The sequence below is a fragment of the Cricetulus griseus genome, chromosome 4 (genome assembly GCF_003668045.3).
Source record: "Cricetulus griseus strain 17A/GY chromosome 4, alternate assembly CriGri-PICRH-1.0, whole genome shotgun sequence".
Taxonomy (NCBI): Eukaryota; Metazoa; Chordata; class Mammalia; order Rodentia; family Cricetidae; genus Cricetulus; species Cricetulus griseus.
The window spans coordinates 56,353,850-56,376,941 of NC_048597.1; the positions used below are offsets into that span (position 1 = coordinate 56,353,850).

The 23,092-nt window shown below is 42.5% G+C and overlaps 1 protein-coding gene across 1 annotated transcript in view; it reads right to left on the minus strand.

Moving 5' to 3' along the window:
- Positions 1 to 23,092, minus strand: part of Osbpl11 (oxysterol binding protein like 11) — a 68,658-nt gene that overhangs the window by 34,850 nt on the left and 10,716 nt on the right. The window contains exons 2-6 of the mRNA XM_027412809.2: positions 19,289 to 19,357; positions 10,706 to 10,881; positions 9,373 to 9,452; positions 5,720 to 5,896; positions 67 to 268 (exon numbers count right to left, since the gene is read on the minus strand). Of these exons, the coding sequence (XP_027268610.1) occupies positions 67 to 268; positions 5,720 to 5,896; positions 9,373 to 9,452; positions 10,706 to 10,881; positions 19,289 to 19,357 (704 nt within the window). The remainder of the gene's footprint in view (positions 1 to 66; positions 269 to 5,719; positions 5,897 to 9,372; positions 9,453 to 10,705; positions 10,882 to 19,288; positions 19,358 to 23,092) is intronic.

Consider the following 23,092-nt stretch of genomic DNA (forward strand, 5'->3'; position numbering starts at 1 on the left):
TAACAAATACCATCCTTTCCATGTCTTAAGGCCAATGTTAAATCCTACTTTTAATCTACGACTTACCTGAGGGCAATGAGCCCTTCTGATGTGATGCATGCTGCAACTGGAGAATGTGAAAGCAGTCGTTTAAGCAATTCATAGTTGCCATGGAAGTAGCTTTGAGCATCAAGAGGTCCTGGTCCAAAGAACTAAGAAGGCCAGAAGAAGGAAGGCATTCGATCCGTCGAATCAGGTCTCGTTGTTGTCCTTCAGCATGAGACATCATCTAAGAAAACAACAGTCCTGTTGTTTCACTCACATGACACAGGTAATGTCTGCTGCTAGTCATTTAACTAATTCTATTCATTTTTTGAAGCGTTTTCCAAGTATATTAGTAAGACTTAGAAATTTATCTTAAGTTTACTAGGCTATTTTCTTGCTTAAAAAATTATTTTGTGTTTATGGGTGTTTTTGTCGGCATGTATATGTGTACCACAAGTATAGTGCTCCCAGAGGCCACAAGTGGGCATCAGATCCCTTGGGACTTGAGTTAAAAACAGTGTGTGCCATCATGTGGGTGCTAGAGATTGAACACGGTCCTCTGGAAGAGCAGTCAGAGCTTCTAATCACTCTAGTCCCTGCTGGGCTATTTTCAATTAATGAGCATTTAACGGTGCTTATAACTGAAAATTGTGACCTCTGATGATTGCACTTTTTCTCTTGAAGCAATAAAACACAAATGCTTGCCACTTTCTGTTAGCAATATTAACCTATCCAAACCACCAGAAAGAACACTGTCAACAGCAGTACTGAATTTTTAATTCCACAGCTAAAATTAATTTCCAGTCTTTGCCCTCAATCACTTTCCTCTTAAATTTTAGTCCGGCTTGATTTGAACAACTGGGGACGCATGATAGATCAACTGCCTCATCCCTCACCTAACTTCCTAGTCAGGGAATCTTGATTTATTGGTGGTGTTATTGTTAGGCTGGTTTTAGAGCACATACTAGATTATAAGCTTTCCAGAAAAAACATTTAATTAAGACATTCTTTGACTAGAAAGAAGCCTATCCACCACACAACTATAACCCCTATGGTCTCTCAATGTAGCCCTGGCTGTCCCGAACATGCTATGTAGATCAGGCTAGCCTTAAACTCACAGAAATCCACCTGCCTTTGCCTCCAGAGTGCTGGGATCAAATGCATGCACCACTACACTAGGTTCCTATCCACTTTTAACAGAGCCAATGGAGCAATAATTAATGAACAATGTAAATTAAACTTACTTAATTTTATATGCCATTGTTTTGCCTGCACATGTATTTGTGTACCACATGTGTGCTCGGTGCCTGAGAAGGCCAGAAGAGGGTATTGGATCCCCTGGAACTGCAGTTACAGATGGCTGTGAGCCACTGTGTGGGTGCTAGGAATTGAACCCTTGTTTTCTACAATAGTAACAAATGTTCCTCCTGCCGGGCGTTGGTGGCGCGCTCCTTTAATCCCAGCACTCGGGAGGCAGAGCCAGGAGGATCTCTGTGAATTTGAGGCCAGCCTGATCTCCAGAGCAAGTGCCAGGATAGGCTCCAAAGCTACACAGAGAAACCCTGTCTTGGAAAAAAAAAAAAAAAAAGTTCCTCCCATTGTCTTTTCAAAAATTAAAGTGTATTACTTTTTAAGCTTATTCTATATCATTTTCACCCCCTTTTCCCTATGGTTATGTGTTGGGTATTGTCCTTGAGCAGGTTTTTTTAGTGCATTTCTCTATCTGGTTTGTCTTTATGTTGTTGCTGTTGTTACCACTGTTTCTTTCTGAACATGCTAGAAACTGAGCTCAACACCTTGAGTGTAGTGAGTATTTTGCCACCCAAGCTACACCCTGGAACTAACAGAGGCACTGAACTTTACCCCAACCATGGCCTAGTCCTGACTGGCCTTCAGTGGAAGCTTCACCATAGAGAACAGCAGAGACAAAAGACCAGGACCAGCAACCTAAATCCAGTAGGCATAGCTAGGGTGCCCCACTGCTGGACATTCACCTGCATAGCGACAGCAAAGAACACAAGTGCTGCAGACACTGCATCTCTACACAACACACTGTCAAGAGAGCTGCTTACTAACGTCTTCGTGACAGGTGAAGAGATGACCACAGAGCATCATATAGCCTAAAGTCCACAACTCTCCAGTAGCAGGTTCCAAAACACAGATGTAGAAGAAATGCCAAACAAAGAATTAAAAAAAGTGAGTTTTTAAAAAATGAATGAAGCCGGGCAGTAATAGCACACGCCCTTAATCCCAGCACTCAGGAGGCAGAAAAAGGCAGATCCCTGCGTTTGATCCCTGCCTGGTTCTACAGAGAGAATTCCAGGACAGTCAGGGTTACACAGAGAAACCCTGTCTCAAGGAGGAGTGATGAATACCAAGAGGATGCAAGTTAAGAAGTGACTCAATCAGAAAAGACAACACAGGCAATGAAGAGCAGTTCAGTGAAGGGGTAGGGATTCTGAAAAGAAACGAAACAAATCTCAAAAATGAAAAGCTCAGTAGTAAAGAAAGATCAGCTGAAACCCCCACCAATAAACTGTATCAAGTGAAACAATACCAATATTAATGAATAATCACACAGAAATTTGTGGTGGTTTGAAAGAAAATGGCCCCCAAAGAGAGTGGCACTGTTAGGAGGAATGGCTTTGCTGGAGTAGGTATAGCCTTGTTGAAGGAGTGTGTCACTGTGGGGGTGGGCTTTGCGATCTCATATATGCTCAAGCCACTCCCAGTGACTCAGTTCATTTCCTCTTGTCTTTGGAACAAAAAGTAGAATTCTCCAGCACCATATCTGCCTGCCCACCCCCATACTCCCAGTCACCATGCTTCCAAGAGCCACATACGAGAGGAGTTCCTGAAAATCATGCTAATATTAGAACTATAAAAAAATGTTTCCTGAGGTATGGTTGAGAACTGCACATTATTCTTAGAGGTCATGTTACAACTTAGAACATGATTTTCAGAATAAATTTTGGTGTTTGCTATTATAAGAATGAAGTCAGAATTGGGCATGGTGGCTCATACCTTTAATCCCAGCACTCAGGAGACAGAGCAGATGGATCTCTGTGAATTTGAGACCAGCCTGATCTACAGTGAAACCCTGCCTCAAAAATAAATAAATAAAATAAATAAATAAATAAACAAATAAATAAAATGTATATAATAAGACTGAAATCAGGAGAATCCTGGGAGACCACAAAAACTCAAACAATAAACAATGAAAGGTGACTTTTTTTTTTCCACTATGGGTCTATGTGGCTCAGGACTGACTCTGAATTTGCCTCTTGAGTACTAGGATTAAAGGCCTACCTAGTGCCATCACACCCAGCTTTCAGTCCAATATTGATAGCAGCTGGCTTAACAGTGTCTGACTTGCAGGCTCATACATTGTTAGTTATAAAGAAGATAATGGGTATTTCAATAGTCAGCAATCTTAGCTTAAAGGTTTTTATAACTTATTTTTTTTAAAGATTTTATTTATTATGTATACAACATTCTGCTTCCATGTGTATCTACACACCAGAAGAGGGCACCAGATCTCATAACGGATGGTTGTGAGCCACCATGTGGTTGCTGGGAATTGAACTCAGGACCTCTGGAAGAGCAGCCAATGCTTTCAACCTCTGAGCCATCTCTCCTGCCCGGTTTTTACAACTTTTGTCATATAAACTCTAATATCTAAAATCTAAAAGTTGAATTTTTGGATTATATGTGTGAATTTTGACTATGTGTATAAACTGATGTCCTATACCAAATAGAGGTTTTCAAAATACTTTTAGCATTTAGTTTGTGTTTGAGTATGTATGTACACAAATGAGCGTGAGTGTACTGTACTACACACGTGTGGCAATTAGAAGACAACTTGTGGGAATCGGTTCTCTCCTCCAACATATGGGTTCTGGGGACCAAGCTCTGTTCACCAGGCTTGGGGGGACAAGTTCCTTATGTTCTGAGCTATCTTTCAGACCTTCAAATAGTTTCTTGGTGGAGGGATGATGGGGGCATCCTTCTGTGTAAACGTTTGTCTTATTGGTTGATGAATAAAGCACTGTTGGCCAATGGGAAAGAAAGATAGGTAGGACTAGGAGTCAAGGAGGATTCTGGGAAATGTAGTAGAGGGAGAGCTGCCATGTGAGCCCAACAAGAGAGGACACATGCCACTGGCGTCCTCAATCAGATAAGTCTTTATAAAATATATAGATTAATAATCATGGTTGATATTTAAGACAGATAGCAGATAAATTGTAGTCATTGGCCAGCAGCATTGTAATTAATATAAGTCTCTGTGTGTTATTCTGGTCTCTGTATGGCGGTGGGGCTCGGACAGTTTGGTGGAAAGATTTATCATTGGGGGGGTGTGGGGGGGTCATTTATTTATTTATTTTTTGAGGCAAGGTCTCACTATGTAGACCTGGCTGACCTGGAATTCACTATGTAGACCAGGCTGAGCTCAAACTCACCTCCGCCTCCCCAAGTGCTGAGACTAAAGACATTTACTACCATACCTGGCCTAAATTTTATTTTTTTTTCTGAATTTTAATTTTAAGACCTTATTTAGTGGAGCAAAATATCAAGAAGGATGGTTTAAAAGAAAAGGATTTGCATACTACGTTTTATGAAAAAGATGTTTATAACTTAAGCTGGTTGTCTTGTGTGTCTCAGAGCACAAAAAACAGTACGACACATCTTGATAGAAGGCACCTTCTCCCCAGCCTTCTGCTTTGAAACAGTTGAATGATTTACAGCATTATTTCCACAACCCACCTCTGAGTTGCCTAGAAGCCCTACCAATTTTAACTTAGCAAGCAATGTGTGAAACAGTTACAAACTGGCAAACAGCACCCTTTAGTAACTAGAGTTAAAAAGAGAGAACTCACAAGATAAGGCAGTATCAGAATTAACTCCACTTCTGTGTGTGATAAATTTTTGTGTGTCTGTATATCTGGTCTCTTTGTTTGTTTTGGTTCTTCAGCTTGAGCACAGGGTCGTGTGCACACTAGCCATATCCTACCACTGAGCTCATGCCTTCAGCCCTATATATAACACTTTGTTGTTGTTATTAAAGACTAGTCTCTAGATAGGCTATAAAAATATATCCTTCACACTAAGTTTAATGGCTCTCTGATTTTTTGAGACAGGGTCTCACACTGTAGCCTAGGCTGGCAATTCTCTTACCTTGGCATTCCAAATGCTGAGATTACAGGCATGGTAGACTCTTGTGATCATATGGTGGACTCTTTTTTTTTTTTTTTGGTTTTCTGAGACAGGGTTTCTCTGTGTAGCTTTGGAACCTATCCTGGCACTCCCTCTGGAGACAAGGCTGGCCTCGAACTCAGAGATCCACCTGCCTCTGCCTCCCCAAGTGCTGGGATTAAAGGTGTGCACCACACACCTTTTGATCATAAATTTTACATCAAAGCAACATGTAGTTTTACTTGAAAACTAAGACACAGATTTTTAAGAAGGAAACTAAAAAAGACATAGATTCTTGGAAAATGACAGCATCCCAGCATAGTTGTGAGACATGAAGAATTCAGACTATCTGCAATCTTACTGTCTTTATCACTTAGCAGAATGGATAAGAAACACTGAAGGCCCCCCACACACACACACACACAACACAGTATTTACAACACGATGAGAAAAACAGGCACACTGCTGTTGTGTACTTTACCTGCCTTCAATTCATACTTACTTCTCTAACTTCCACAAGATGGTCTGGATGCAAGTGAGCCCTTTTGTTCACCGACTGCAGTTTGGAATGTCCAACATTAAAAAAAGAAATGGCATTCTGACTCGGTCTCCTCTGGGATATGGGAGAATTACCACTAGATGCAAGGGAGAAGCTCCGTGACTTCAGGGGAGGATTGTTCTGTCAGAAAAAGAAAAATCAGTTCTCTTTTGCTTTTTAAATTTTTGGCTCTCTTGCCATCAAATTACCATATACTTCAGGCTTTATACATGTACCATTTTGAGAATATGTTAACATTAGATTTGCCCTATTCAAATTTAGAAAATTGAAATTTCCAATTTGTCATTCTCAAAGAATTTTTATATATTTTTTGAAAGTCTATTAGAAGAACAAGATTTTCCTGATTTCTTATTTTAAACACTGAAGCACAAATGTGCATGTATGTGTGTGTATAAATGAATATATGCATTCTATATGCAGTAATATAATACATCTCCTAAAGAAACAATCAGGCATCCTTTGGAACAGTCTGGCACTTCCTGCTCACTGTCACTGGCTAGCAGTTTGCATCATGAGTAGAATATTACATTGTATTTCCTGGAGACTAGGCATCAGACCTAAATACAATGTTTTGTTTGTTTTATTTTGAAGAAGGGTCTATATAGCCCAGGCCAGTTTCAAACTCACAATCCTGCCTTAGCCTCCAAAATGTTTTTATTGAAGGTCCACCAGTCCCAGACCTAAATTATAATTCTAAAGTTAGTTAGTAGGAAAAACGCTAGGAAGAAAGGAAAATAGAAAGTGAAAAAGGATGAAAAAATTAGGTTATCCTCAAATACTAAACCCTTTGAATGAGCTACTCATGTATCACTTTTTAGACATTCCCAGATGTCCACAATTTCAGACCCTCCTTCTCACCTTAAAACAAAACAAAAGCAAAAACACTCTAAGGAGCCAGGCACAGCACACAAACAAACAACAAACACTTCCAAAAGAGACTTAAATAACTGGGCTGGCAATAAGATTTGTTGAATAAAGGCATTTGCTATAAAGCCTGAGAAAGTGACTGTGCGCGCGCGTGCGCACGCGCACGCGCGCGCGCACACACACACACACACACACACAGAACCACCGCACTACCCAGGAATTCCACACATTCATATTTCTAAGAAATGAAATGAGAGGCTGGAAAGATAGCTCAGTTGTTAAAGCACTTCGCACAAAACAAGAGGATCTGAATTTGCCCTCCAGCAGACCAGTTAAATAGGCAGGCATCGAGGTGAGTCTGTAATCACAGAGCTATATCCTGTGGATCACTGGCTTTCAGTCTAGGCAAAGCAGTGAGCTCCAGGCTCAGTGGTCAGTTTCAAAACCCAAGGTGGAGAGTGACTGCAGAAGACACTGACACTGAACTCTGGTCTCTGCCTGCAGATGCACACACACACACCTGAAATAATATATTCATCCAAAAACTTATGAAGGGACCAGCCCCCCAGTTCGGCAGCCATGACAGTAACACGTGCTCGTTATGACCTTGTCTTAGTCACTAGAGGTTAGGTGCCTGCCTCGTGACAAGGAACCAATCAGAAGTTAGGTGGTGGCGCTATGCTTTACGACCCTGGGTATACAAGCGCACAGCAATGGCACACAGAGCATAGCAACCACCCTGGGAAGGCCTATGGGCCATAACAACAGGTTGACCAATCAACAAAGGGCAAGCCCTCCAAGCCTGGAGGCACACCAATCGTGAGCCTGTGCGTACCCCTAGACACTCCCCTTACACTGCCCTACAAGATCTCTCAGCAGCTGGTTCAAACTGTCTTTTGTAGCCATCTGCCATGGTGGGTGGACAAAAGACCAGAGCTAAGATGGGGTTAGCTCGTTAAATTACAATAAAGCCTCATGCAGTTTGCAGCAAGCTCTCGAATCTGCCTGGTGATTGGGGTGACCATGGTCATGGCCTAGGACCCCGGATACCTGAGTTTTTCCGGGGGTCTAACACTTAAACCCAAATGCTTATAGTTCACATCATTCATAGCATCTATAAAATACGAATAATAAGACAGCTAGGAAGGCTCACACCCATAATCCTATCACTTAGAAGGCTGAGGCAAGAAGGGTGGATAAATGGCTGCCGGTTAAGCATTTGCTGCTCGAGTATGAGAACTAGAATTCAGATCCCCTGCACCTACATAAAACAGCTAGGATTGATGGGCCATTCTGTCACTTCAGAGTACTGGGGAAGAGAAGACAGTGGATCACTGGAACTTACTGGCTACCTAGCCAACCCAAATCAGCGAGCTGTTCCAGGCCAATAAAGAAAAAAGTTAAGAGGGATTGAGAAAGATAAACATGTGAAGTCACCACACAAACACATGCATGCACTCATGAGAGTGAGCAAGTGCGCGCGCGCACACACACAGAGGGAGAGAGAGAGAGAGAGAGAGAGAGAGAGAGAGAGAGAGAGAGAGAGAGAGAGAGAGAGAGAGGAGGCTGAAACAGGAAGAGTGCTGGGGATGTGGCTTAATTAGTAGAATGCTTGTCTAACATGCACAAAGCCCAGGATTTGACTCTCAGTATCATAGAAACCCAATGTGGTAGAACATGCTTATATCCTAGCACTTGGAAGGTAGAGGCAGGAAAAGAAGTTCAAGGTCACTGTCAGCTACATTGCAAAGGCAGCATGAGATACGTGAGAATCTGTTTCAAAAAAAAAGATTGAGGCAGTGAGGCAGGAGAATTGCCAAGAGTTTAAGGCTACCTTGGGCTATACAGCAAATTCTAAGCCAGTCTGAATTACCGAGAGATTCTGCTCAAAAAATAAATTAAAAGAAAGTATGTAAGAAATAAAGAGAATCACTATGCTGACATGATGGCCTATACCTATAGCCCAGCACTTGGAAAGCTGAGGCAAATGGGTAGTTTTCAAGGCCAGCCACCAGGAGCATAGGAGACCCTAGCAGAGAGGGGGCTGACGGGAGACTAGTTTTTAAGCAGAAGTGCAGATGAACCTTGAAGCAGAAAAAGCTGACACACTAAACCATGTTTATAAGTCCAAGAAAACAAGAGTGCAGACTGTTCATCCAGGGTTTGGGATGGAGGGAACAGAAGTGGCTGTTGACCATGTGGGGCCACAGAGGGGCTGATAGAAACATTCTGTAGTAGCATGGCTGTCAAGGTCGCACAATTTTATAACTACACTAACACCATGGGGTTATACTCCTTAAAAGAGCAAACTTACAGTATACAAATGGCATCTCAATGTATTTTTTAAACATTCATTTATGTTGCATGTATATGCTCGTGAACATCATCAGAACACACATGTGAAAATGAGGTCAATTCTCAAGGGATAGTTTTCTTTCAACCATGTGGGTCTCAGGGATCAGCCTGAGTTGTCAATCTTGGTGGCAATCACCCATCCCACTGGCTCTGGTATCTAAATTTAAAAGTATAACTGGGTAGTGGTGGCACACACCTTTAATTCCAGCACTTGGGAGGTAGAGGCAGGTGGATCTTTGAGTTCCAGGACAGCCTGATCTACAGAGAGAGTTCCAGGCCAGCCAGGGCTACACAGAGAAGCCCTGTCTCGGAAAGGAGTATAAAGCCCATATTTCCCCATTTTGTGTACTGACACTGTGTACAAACCCACATACCTTTCCGATAGCCTCCGTGTGGTGCTGTGTACAGATCTGGAGTCTGCTAACCCAGTGCTGCCGCTCCTTAGCATCTGTGGCTGATAAAAAGAATATACATGTTATTTATTTTTATCTATTTGGGGAACACAATTAATTGTTCACAGCACAAAAGATGGATGAGTAACAAGCAAAGGTTAGGTCTACTACTGGGATTAAAGATGTGCGCCACCACTGCCCAGCTGTAATGCCCCTATTTAAATAAATATCCTCAACTTAGAATCTGAAGTATTGGGACTGGAGAGATGGCTCAGTGGGTAACAGCACTGACTGCCCTTCCAGAAGACTCAGGTTCAATTCCCACCACCCACATGGCAGCTCACAATGCCTGTAACTCCAGTTCCAGGGCTACCCTCACACAAACATACAGGCAGGCAAAATAACATTAAATGGAAATCAATTTAAAAAAAGAATCTGAAGTATCAGCAATGTTTTCAGATCTTAGCAGAATGGTGAGTTAGGATAGCCACTATACTTTGTGTATTTATTAAGTAAAAACCACACATTTCTTCACAAATTAATGTAGACAGAAGGTATAAGCCAGCTATGGCAGCACAAGCTTGTAATTTCAGTAATCAGAGGTGGAGGGCAAGCATGTGAAATCAGCCTGGGCTACACAGCAAGACTCTGTCTAAAGAAGCCCAAGCGATGCTCATATCACCCTGAACAATTCTGATTTTATGAAAAACCAATATGAACACCCAAAACCAAAACCAAACCCAGTAAGTTATACTGTATCTTAATGAATGTTGACATTTTTTTATTTTCAAATCAGGGTTTCTCTGGGCTGTCCTGGAACTCACTCTGTAGACCAGGCTGGCCTCAAACTCAGATCCACCTGCCACTGCCTCCTGAGTGCTGGGATTAAAGGCGTGTGCCCCACCACCACCCAACAACTATTTTAACAAACCCCAATAGAATATATTAGTCACTAAAACATGTCAAGAGGACAATGGACAAAAAAGAAAAATTTGCTGTGACAGACATAAAAGTATTATTTATACAAGTCTAGTTTTTACAGTTCTCAGTAATCAGGGTTTCATCTACAAAATAAATCATTTTTATAAGGCCCAACACTAGACAGACTCCACTGACCAACTTGAAAACAATTGTTAAAACAGATTTTATAAACCCCCAGAGCAATTCTGAGACGTGGTATGTTATGACAGCAGTGACAGCAGCTCCTGTCCCCAAGTGCATAGGAAAAAGGAGCTATGGAGAGGACCCCAGCGTTTGTGGGCCTGCCCCTGAATTTACACTGCTGCGAGGGGACCCCAGCAGTAGGGTGACCTACCTCTGAGCTTATACTGCTCCCCGCTGGCAGCATTCACTGTGAAGGTGTGGGAATCCTCATCACTGGGCGAGATCACAGCACCCGCAAGCTGCAGAGTACCTCTGGGTTTCTGATTTCTAGATTGTTCATTCACAAAGTACTCCAACAGCCCAGCTTCATTGTTTAAAACAAAAAACCTGCAATGATGTTAACAAAGTTGGGATTTTTAAACATTTGCCCTAGCCAAACTAAAGCAATGCAAACTTCAATCATTTAAAAACAATACTGGATTTTTACTGAAAAAATAAAACAAAAAAACTAAAACTAGAGTATGCCAAGAAGTAAACCCAGAAACATTACACCAAATTTCCTAGGACAAAGATTATTTTAAAATTGAATACATTTAATAAAAGGCACAAGCCATTGAGCCAAGGGAGAAGCATTAATTTTAAATAATACCTGTGGCCCTGGAAATCAAACCAGGGCCTCCCACATCCTGGGAAGACACTAGACCTGAGCTCTATCTCTAGTCCCAGGAGAAGTGCTGCTCAGGGAAGAACACAGTAGGTAAAGAGACAAGGCACATCCTCCTTTAGAGACAGAGTTCTCCTGAGAAAACTTCTGAAAAGGGCAGGGAGAACTCCAGGCTGGTGTGATGCCAGGTAAAAATGATGGAGTCACAGAGATGGCCCTGTGGTTAAGAGCATGTACTACTCTTACAGATGACCTAAGTTTGGTTCCCAATATTCATTCTGGGTGGCTTAAAATCACCTGTAACTCCAGCTTCAGTGGGATCCAATGACCTTTTTTGACTTTGCAGTTACCTACAAATACACACACACACACGCACGCACGCACACACATAATAGAATAATAAATCTTAAAAACATAACCTCAGTAATCAGTATGGATTTTTAAAGAAATACATATGACCTAAGACTTAAGCAGTGAAATATACACTGAGAATGTCAGGGTAGGAAGATGTCGTGACTGTACCTTTAGATAGGTCACAAGTGAAGGTTACTTACCTTGTTTAAAAATGAAAAGACTGCAACTGGAGACACAGAAACACAGGGAACTTGAGACTAAATGATGAAATACTGATACACCTTGGCAAAGAATTTGATGGAACACTGGTGGACTTTGGAAAAAAATTTGATGTTCTGATTCAGTTATAGACTAGATAGTTTAAGATGCATCAATTCAGATCCCAATTTAAGTAGCACAATTGTTCTTTTCTTTAAAAGTTCGATTTTCTCAAATTTATGTTTGGGTTTCCAGAGGTTTTTTTTTTTTTTTTTTTTTTTTGCATTCTATATAAGAGCCAACTTCATCTTCATAACAGAAGCTGGTGTGCAGTGTAAGCCAGTCAAGAGCCAGGAAGATTGTTCAATGTCTCAAGTGACATTGAAATGACTGTGCCAAAGAGTCAGAGAGAATGGAATCAGCCTTCCACTCAGGAAAAGAAGGGGATGGGGGGGGGGAAAGGGAGGCAATGGTGGGGGGGGCTAAATCTGCCCGAGAAGAGACAGGAAACACTCTTGGCTCTTCTCCTAAGGTTTGCTGTTGTTTTGAGACAGGGTCTCTGTACATAGCCCTAGCTAGCTATCCTACCATAGGCCAGGATGGCCTTGACAAACACATCTGGCCTGGGATTAAAGGCAGGTGCCAACATACCCAGATCTCTCCTAAATTTCAATGTGCTTTTGAACTTGGAAAAATGTGTTCAGAGCTTGATAAAAATTTTATTTTAATATTTTTGCAGCTTTTCTTTTCTTTGGTTTTGTTGTTGGCTTTCTGTGGCAAGGTCTCACATAGCCTTAGGCTAGCCCCAAACTTTCTATGTAGTCAAAGATGACTTTAAATTCTGATTCTCTTGCCTCTATGTCCAGAGTGCTGGGCTTGCCAGGTATACCACACAGCTTGGTGTGGCTCTGAGGATCAACTCAGAACGCTATATCTGCTAGGCAAACACTTGACTGAATGAGCTCCAACCACAGTCTCAATTTTTTGTAAATTTTTGGTTTTGTTTTGTTGTTTTTCAAGGCAGGGTTTCTCCGTGTAGCCCTGGCTGTGCTAGAACTCAATTTGTAGACCAGACTGGTCTCAGACTCATTCCACCTGCCTGTGCCTCCCAAGTGCTGGAATTTAAAACTCACATTTCATTATTGAAGTTAAAGATCTTTTCATGTGTTTGTTGAACTCTGTAAATAAACACTGTTGCTCATTTTTAACAGGTATTTTCCAAAGACTTAAAGGAATTATTTGAATTAACATGAAGCAGCCATGGATAAGATCTTAGGTTTCCAAGCCTGTCCTTACTAAAATGTCTATACAAATGCTTCATTCAAAAAAAAAAAGGAACCCAAGCCGGGAATGGTGGTGCTCAGCAGGAGGACACCATGAGCTCCGGACCAGCCTAGCCACACAGTGAATTCAAATACATTGTGGGCTACAAAGTGAAATTCTGTTTTTAAAGAAAAACAACAACAAAAAACAACCAAACAAATGCAGGAACTTTTCCGTTAGGAAGAAAGTAATAAAAAACAAACCCTCTAAAGTTGTTCGCTTTAAATGAGTGAACCACACTGTAAATGAATTCCTTCTCAATAAAGATATTAATGTGCAGAAAGGGGAGCTCAGAGATGGCTAAGAGCACCACTGTTCTTGGTGGTTCCCAGTTTTGTTCCCAGTACCCATATATGGTGGCTCCTAATTCCCAGTAACACCAGTTCCAGGGCATTTGATGCCCTCTTCTGGTCTTCATGGGCTCCTGTGTGCACAGTGTAAAGTCAAAGGCTCATACTTTGGTCATTTGAATATATATGGCCCCCATAGACTCATGTATTAAAATGCTTGGCCCACTATTAGGAGGTGTGGCCAGCACCATGTCTGCCCTCTGGCTGCCATGCTTCCTGCCATGATAATGGACTAAATCAGCTTCAATTAAATGTTTTCCTTTATAAGAGCTGCCATGGCCATGGTGTCTCTTCACAGCAATAGAAACCCAAACTAAAAAATAATAATTTAAAAAAAAAAAATGTTTCGGGGCTGGAGAGATGGCTCAGCGGTTAAGAGCACTGGCTGCTCTTTCAGAGGACCTGGGTTGAATTCCCAGCACCCACATGGCAGCTCACAACTGTGTGTAACTTCAGTTCCAGGGGATCTGACATCTTCACACAAATACACATAAAATAAAGTTAAATAATAAAAAAAAAAGAATGTTTCTTAAGAAATTAAAGGACAATCACTACTGGTCCAAGCAAGAATACTATATTTCAAAAAGGAAAAGAAAGGGCTGGAGAGATGGTTCAGCGGTTAAGAGCACTGACTGTTCTTCCAGAGGTCCTGAGTTCAATTCCCGGCAATCACATGGTGGCTCATAGCCACCATGAATAAGATCTGGTGCCCTCTGCTGGCATGCAGGCAGAAAACTGTATACATAATAAATAAAAAATAAATAAATAAATAAATAACTTTTAAAAAAAAAAGGAAAAGAAAAATGACTAGTTTGTTCTCTTATAAGTAGTCAAAGGCAATTTAAAATGTATCATCATTCAGGGCCAGGAAGATGGCTCAGTGAGTAAAGGCCAAGCTTAACCACCTGAGTTCCTAGAACCAACATGATAGAAGAAAACCAACACCACCAGCAAGCTGCACTCCAACTTCACGCGCGCGCGCGCGCACACACACACACGCACGCACGCACGCACGCACACACACACACACACATGCACACGCACACACACACACACACACATACACACACGCACGCACACACGCACATGCACGCACGCACACACACACACACACACATGCACGCGCACACACACACACACATGCACGCGCACACACACACACACATGCACGCGCACACACACAACACACATACACACACGCACGCACACACGCACATGCACGCACACACACACACACCACACACATGCACGCACGCACACAACACACACACACATGCACGCGCACACACACACACACACACATGCACGCGCACACACACACACACACACGCACGCACGCACGCACGCACGCACACACACACACGCACGCACACGCACACGCACCACACACACACACACACACACACACACACACACTGCACGTGCACGCACGCACACACACACACACACACGCACGCGCGCACACACACACGCACGCGCGCACACACACACACACACACACATGCACGCGCGCGCGCACACACACACACACACACACACACACACACACACGCACGCGCACACACACACACACACACACACACACACACGCACGCGCACACACACACACACACATGCACGCGCACACACACACACACAGACAAGAGAGAGACAACACTGTGACATTATGTGGAATCTTATTTGCTATAAACACGTATTACTTAACCCAAAGGTGTTATTACAAGTACACAACAAAGGAGGCACTCATTCAGATATCAGAAGGAACAGAAAAGGGACTGGCAAAAGGAAATAAGTCAGTAACTGATTATCTTCCCAACCCCAACATGCACTAGAATCTAACAGAGCACCCTGTGCTGTCCTTCACTACACTTGGGTTGACCCCTTCTAAAGAAAGATCACAGGACAGATTAGCCAGGACTGGTAGTCAGCCTGTAATCCTGCTAGGGGGATGCTGAGGCAGGATTCTAAACCTAACGGCAGTCTAGGCAACTTACTGAGATTTCCTGGAGCCATGACTCAGTGGAATAGTGCTTCAACCTGATTCAACCCCGTACTTGAGGGAAAAAGAAGTGTGTGGGCTACAGAGATGGCCCACACGGTGAGGGAGCAGGAAAGTGGCTTCCTCAGAGGGCACTAGACTCTTGATGGAGGCATTTTCAGTAACTCACCCTAAACAATAAACTACAAAGATATCAGTAACTGATGAGTATATTGGGAATTTAACACTCAGCACAAACCTTCACAGCAGAAAATTCACCTTTTTTATTAAAGGGAAATACTGAGAGGTTGTTGTGGTTTTGTCTGTTTGCTTTTGCAACTGTAAGTTGGCAAAGATTGCCAGTTTGGAGAAGTAACTGACTTTGAGGGCTGCCCATGGCACAAGCATCATCACACACAGGTATACTCTAACTCTGAAGTGCATTTGTGGTGGTTTTGAACAGAAATCCAGCTATCTGCTTTGCTCTACCTACATGAGGCTTTAAGGGTCAGCATCCACAGAATTCTAAGCCACTCTGGCACCTCTGAGGATTACAGTCAAAACTGGAAGGAGGTGAAATCAGAAGAATCTTGTTTTGTACTTTTCTAGGGCACTCTGTCCCAGAGCAAGCCATTCTTGGGGGAAGAGCACAGACAGGGTCTCACTCCTCACTGGCCTCAAACTCCCAAAGTAGCTATGGACACTCGAACACCTGATCCTCCATCTCCCTCCTGAGTACTACAATTACAGACATGTATCACTATGCCCACCTCAAGTAATTAACTGTGTGTGTATATGTTTGCAAGCTAGACACAATCCTGGGTGTCATTTCTCAGGAATGCCGTCTACCTTATTTTTGAGACAGGGTCTAATAACGTCCTGAACTCTCCACTTTGGATGGCTGGTCAGCCTGCCCAGTGATGGTATTACAAGTGTGTACCACCATGCCTGGCTTTTTAACAAGGGCTTTGGGGATCAAACTCAGGCTCTCAAGCTTGTGTGGCAAGCGATTTGCCAACTAAGCCATCTTTTTTTGGAATCACACACATTTATTTATTTATTTATTTATTTATTTATTTATTTATTTATTGTGTGCATGATGTGCCATGGTACACTTGTGAAGGCTGGAGGACAGCTTGCAGGAATCTTCTCCTCCCATCATGTGGATGCCAGGGATGGAAGTCCTTGCCCCTGTCTTAGTTATAACTGAGTTTCTATTGCTGTGAAGGGACATGATGACCACAGCAACTCTCATAAGGGAAACACTTAATTGTGGCTTACAGTTCAGAGGTTCATTGGACTATCATCATGGCGGGAAGCATGGTGGTGTGTGGGCAGACATGGTGCTGGAGAAGAAGCTGAGAGTTCCACATCTTGATCTGCAGGCAGTGAATGTCTCACTAGACCTCGCTTGAGCATTCGAGACCTCAAAGCCCACCCCCTAGTGAAGCACTTCCTCTGACAAAGCCACAACTTCTAATAGTGCCACTCAATATGGGCCTATTTTTATTCAGACCACCAACCCCCCTGGAGCCATCCTGCTGGCCTGCTGACTGAGTTACCTCACCAGTCATCAAGCAATTCTTTCTACAGCACACTCATGCTAGGTTTCTCCAACCTGCTAAGAGCTGTTTTAAGTCAAATTGGAAATGGTTGTAGGGGAGGAAACTGCCTTGAATACCAGGCACAGGTCCAAAGCTTTTTTTCTTAATGCTTCTTTCTGCAGTACACAAAAATGGAAGCTTGGCAAGCCACAGAGGTTGATCCTCTAGGCCCCTGGCTCCTCAACAGCTTCTTAATCTCTCTGTTCCCATCTTATCCTTCAGTGTATCCATTCCACACTGAGGAGCTGATGTGTCTCACAACTTCCTACAAAAATGGAACATGAAGGTATTTTTGCTTGCTCTTTAAAAAAACATTGTCTTGATTTATATGATGTGTGTGTGTGCATGTGTGTATGATGGCAGGGTGTAAATGTTGTACCATGGCTTCTTTAAAAAAAAAAAAAAAAAAAAAACTTGTATTTTTCACGGGTGTTTCCGTTATTCTTTAAAAGTATTTGAAAAACATTCTTTCATGTATTATTCCTGGTTTATATTGTTTAAGGTAGGAAGAAAACAACAACTTGTATTATCCCATCATGGTTAAAAGCATTAGTCTCCAAATGAATGTGAATTAGAAACAGCATGGTACATGGTTTTGTGAAAATAATTTGTCTATAAAAATTAGACTTGCCAGGCAGTGGTGGTGCACACCTTTAATCCCAGCACTCGGGAGGCAGAGGCAGGTGAACCTCTGTGAGTTTGAGGCCAGCCTGGTCTACAAAGCTACACAGAGAAACCCTGTCTCAAAAAACCAAAAAAAAAAAAAAAAAAAAAAGACCTTAGACTCAAAGTGATTTGCTTACCAATTTTAGTTTTATCATTTAAAGAATGATTAAAGGCTGGGGAGATGGTTCGGTGGGTAAGAGCACATGCTTGCAAGCATGAGGACCTGAGTCCAAATCACCAGCAACCACATAAAAAGTCTGACCCACCATGCATGCCTGTAGTTCCAGAACTGAGAGGTGGGACTAGGAGGACCAGGAACTTTTGCTGGTCAGGTAAAAGGGTACAGCCATGCACAAGGGCAATGTCTGTAGTCCCAGCTGCTCCAGATGCTGAGGCTCAAGAGCTTAGACTCAGCCTGGGCCACAGAAAAAGCTCATCTATTTTATTTTATTTTGGTCTTTTGAGACAGGGTCTCTTTATATGGCTTGGCTGTCCTGGAACTTGATGTATAGACCAAGCTGGCCTCTAACTCACAGAGATCTGCCTGCCTCTGTCTCCCGAAGCTGGGATTAAAGTTGTATACCACCATGTCCAGCAGCAGCTTATTTCTTTTAAAAAACACACACTGCACTGTATCATCTACTTCCTGACATAGACACAAAATGTAGACTTGAACAACATTCATAGCAGCATTATTTACAACAGCCAAGGGCAGAAACAACCCAAATGCCCATCAATAGATGAATAAATAAATAAAGGTTTTATATACACACACTGGAATATTGCTAGCCTGTAAATAATGGTGTGAACCAAGGAAATGTCTGATGGGGAATGTACTTCTGTGCATGTTCATCTTATTGATTGTTGAATAAAGTACTGTTTGGCCAATTAGACAGCAAGTTAGATGGGACTAGGAGTCAAAGAGGATTCTGGGAAATGTAGTAAAGAAGTGATGATCCAGGCAGGAAATGACATAGCAGGGAGACCCATACATAAACAAGGGAAGAAGGACACTCAGGCACACGGATATACTCATGCACACACCCACACATATGAATATAAATATAAAATATAAATATAAAAAAGCCACCAAAGAGCTGGGTGGTAGTGGCCCACGCCTTTAATACCAACACTAAGGAGGCAGGGGCAGAGCCAAACTCCTGGAATCCAATTGTAGAGAGGGAGGAGTGATGAGCAAAGGGGTCAAGACCATGCTGGGGAAACCCACAGGGACGGCTGATCTGAGCAAGTGGGAACTCATGAACAACAGTCTGACACCTGGGGAACCAGCACAGAACTGATCCAGATCCCATGAACGTGTGTGTCAGTTGGGAGACCAGGGCAGTCTATGGGACCTCTGGTAGTGGAACCAGTATTTATCCCTAGTGCACAGACTCTAGGAGCCCATTCCCTATGGAGGGATACTCTCTCAGTCTAGATACATGGGGGAAGGCCTAGGTCCTGCCCCAAATGATATGATAGACCCCTCTGCCAACCCCTCCACCTAAGGAGAAAGCCATCCCACTTGTAGAGTTGTGGTAGACCCTCCTGGAGCTAAAAGGCCCCTAGCTATTTGTACTGATGTCTGCATATAACACATCGGCTCCACGTTCCCACTCTTAGGAGGCTGATGTGATTGATAGGACAGTCAACTTACCTGTACTGCCACCCGGTGACGAGGTTGGTGTACTTCATTAAATAGCCATAAACATTTTCCATGTGATCACTGTTTCAAAAAGAACAGAAAGCTGAAGTTAGTTTTTTGAAAAATGAGAAGAAATTCCAGCTAGGCAACAGCACAGGTTTGAAAACAGCTGAAGAGACTTAACTCATCAAATTTACCAGGCATGGTCATGCATGTCTTTAGTCTCTGCCCTCAGGAAAGCAGAGGAACTCACAATCTATGTGAGTTCAAGGCCACTCTGGTCAACATATGGAATGACAGGCCAGCCAGGGCTAGAGAGACCTTATATCACCCTCCTACCAAAAAAAGTGAAACTCTTCAGAAGAAAAAGAAATAGATTCACTGAGTTACCTGAACCCTTCCTCCATGGTTTTCTTATTTAATAGGAATTTAATTTACTAAATTTCTTCAAAACAAGTACAGTATTCCACTTATTGTTAATATTTCAAATAGTCATTATGTAAATATAAAACTGCATAAATATAAAACAAATACACTCTAAGTGTTGTATTTAAAACAACTACCCCAAAATGATTTCCTGAAGAGTCCTTCCTCTGTTTTGGGCACCTAACACAGTCCATTCCCCTACCCCCCAACCATTTCTGTCCTTATTCTTTTTCCAGTTCTGAAGCTCCATAACCTGAGTCTGTACTTTATCAATCCACAAACCCTGACGTAGAACATAACAGAAGTTACTTCCACAATGGATCAAGATATTTCATGATTCACCATTTGGGGAAATGCTTCGTAGTTGGGTTCTCCGCACCAAGCCTCTGCCTGTAGAAGGTGTCCTCCCCACCTGGTGGTATGTTATAAAAGCACTGCAGCTGAGCATGTCCTACAAGAACTGGACTTCTAGAACTATCTACATGTGGATTATGAGGAGAAACTTTCCTAAAATCTTAAATGTACTAGCTACCCAGGCTGGTCTTGTACTCAGAGATCCATTTGCCTTTCTCCTGAGTCCTGGGATTAAATGTGTATATCACTACAGCCTGATCTCTAGAGCTTAAGGCTGGCTTTCCTTTCTGAATCTCCAGGCAAGCTTTAGTAAATCATAAATACACCACACTCCTCCATTCAGAAAGGGGCAGGCCTCCCATGAGTAACTTTTAAACCAGGTGTAGTGGCATACACCTGTGATCCCTGTACTCAGGAGGCAAAAGAATTAGGAGTTCAGCTGGGTGGTGATGGTGCACACCTTTGAAACCCAGCACTGGAGAGGCAAAGGCAAGCAGATCTCTTTGAGTTCGAGGCTAGCCTGGTCTACAGAGTGAGTTCCAGGACAGGCAAGACTGTTACACAGAGAAACCCTCGAAAGAAAAAAAAAAAAGAACCAGGAATTCAAAGCCACTGCCAGCTACAAGGCCAGAGATAAATGAAGCACTGTCTCAAAAAAAAAAAGTTAAAACTTTCTCATAAAAATTACAAGAAGGATGTTGACAATGATTTATTTGATAACAACATAAAGCCAGTCCCAAAAGAACCAAATTCAAACTTGGCAATGGTGGCAACTGGCCAGAAATCCCAGCCCTTGAGAGGTTCAGGCAGGAACATGAATTCAAGGCCAAACTGGGCTACATAACAAGAGACTGTCTCAAAACAGCAACAGGGAAGGACCAGGCTCAAATAAGTAAGTGTAGAGTACTGCTTATTTTCATTTATCAAACAACAGCCCCAGACTATGCAGAAACTACTAGAGCATGTCCTGCTCTTTGGAGTTGACATTTGCAAGGCCACTCTTTCACTGTCCCCCTTTCTGTTCCCAAGAACTAGTTAACACAGCCAACCAATGTGGAACGACTGTGCCACCTGGTGGCCATCAGAAGATGCTGTGGGACGCAATGTTTTGTTTTCGGGGACAAGGTCTCCCCTTAGCCAAGACTGGTTTCAAAGTCACTAATGCTGCCAAGGATGACCTTAGACTCCTGACTCCCCTGCCTCTCTATGCCTCCCAAGTGCAGGGATGATGGCATGCTGCACAGCTCTGGGCTGGACCCTAGCATCTTTTGTTCACTTTTTCCCCTCTATCTCCTTATGCAAAAATCCCAAATCCAAAGGGATTAAGGGATGTCACCAGTAAAGCCACACACATACACCAAAATCTGAAAACTCCCAACCTGAAACACTCAGGGTCTCAAGAATCTCTTTGTGATGAAAGCCTGTGACTGTGTGTGAGCCTCCAGCACTCATGCTCCACTCCCATTACAAGGGTATACATTTCTGTATACACTTAACAAATCTTTAATGTTAAGACAATATGGTTGCTAACTGAGGAAAACACTACATACCTGATTTTATCATGCTATTTCATGTTCTACGAACCAGGTGATTAAAAACAAGATCCTGTAAACTAAACCATGAAAGACGTTATCCTCAGTGCTGCAGTAACCCCACTGACCAACAGACTAGATACATCTCTGATCTCTCCAATGTGCCATTTCCTTGGAATTGGTCCTGGAAGCTGTCTATGAAAACAGCTCGTGAAGGAGCTGGAGAGATGGCTTGGTGGATAAGAGCACATACTGCTCTCCCAGAGGTCCTGAGTTCTGTTCCTAGCACCCAGCAACTGTGTTCCACCATTGCTTTTAATTCTAGTCTAGGGGGATGCAATGCCTCTGGCCTTCTCAGATGCCAGCATGCATGTGTACATACATACTCCATACATATTCATAATAATGTATATTTTAAAATAGTAAAATTTTAATATTAAAACAGTATTTGTATATATGTAAACAAATGTACACATAGGTTCAGTATAACATGAAGAAAACAACAAGAAAGTCTAAATATAAGGATATAAGGAAGGACTGAATGCAGGTAATAGGCAAGAGTTATGGAAGAAAATACAAAATTGTTTTTCTAGTTCTAAAACTGTCATGAGCTTTTTTTTTAAATGTGGATAAATGCATCAAATATATTCTACACTAAAAATGTAAAAGTTAGGAGCGGGGCAGTGGTGGCACATGCCTTTAATCCCAGCACTCAGGAGGCAGAGAGGTGGGTATAGGAGTTCAAGACCAGCCTGGTCTATAGAGCAAGTTCCAGGACAGCCAGGGCTACATGCAGAAACCCTTTCTTGAACACCCCCAATAAAAAAAGAATAAATGATTCTTACTAAACACAAAGTACTCTGAAAACCCACTGAAAAGTAAGAGATATTTAAAAGGCAATACCTTTCCATCAGAATTTGTAAGTAACCCCAGGAGAAACACATCTCCACATAGAGAAAACACAATAACAAGGGTCTCGACCACTAGAACACAGTGACAACAGGAGTGTTTTAGTGCCATCCAAATTCTTTAAAAAGACTTTCCTTTTCTTTCACTTTTTTGTTTTTCTGAGATAGGGTCTCACTGTGTAGCCCTGGCTGTCCTGGCACTCGCTCTGTAGACCAGGCTGGCCTCGAACTCAGAGACCCACGGCCTCTGCTCTCCAAGAGCTAGGATCAAAGGCGTGCGCCACCACTGCCAGCTCTTCTTTCCCTTCTTAAGTTTTGTTAAATTGACCACACCTTCTCCCTTCCCCCACCCACCCATCACCTTTGTCCCACTAGACAGTTTTGCTTCTACTTTCACATTGCATTCACACGCATAATTTTATGTATCTATTGAAGACGGAAGTCCCCACCTTCAAACTATATGCAATCTAGGAACCACAAATGAGAGAATACTTATGATACTTGTCTAAAAAGGACATTGTCAACAGGGTGGTGCCGGCAGTGCACTCCTTTAATCCTAGCATTTGGGAGGCAGAGGCAGGAGGATCTCTGTGAGT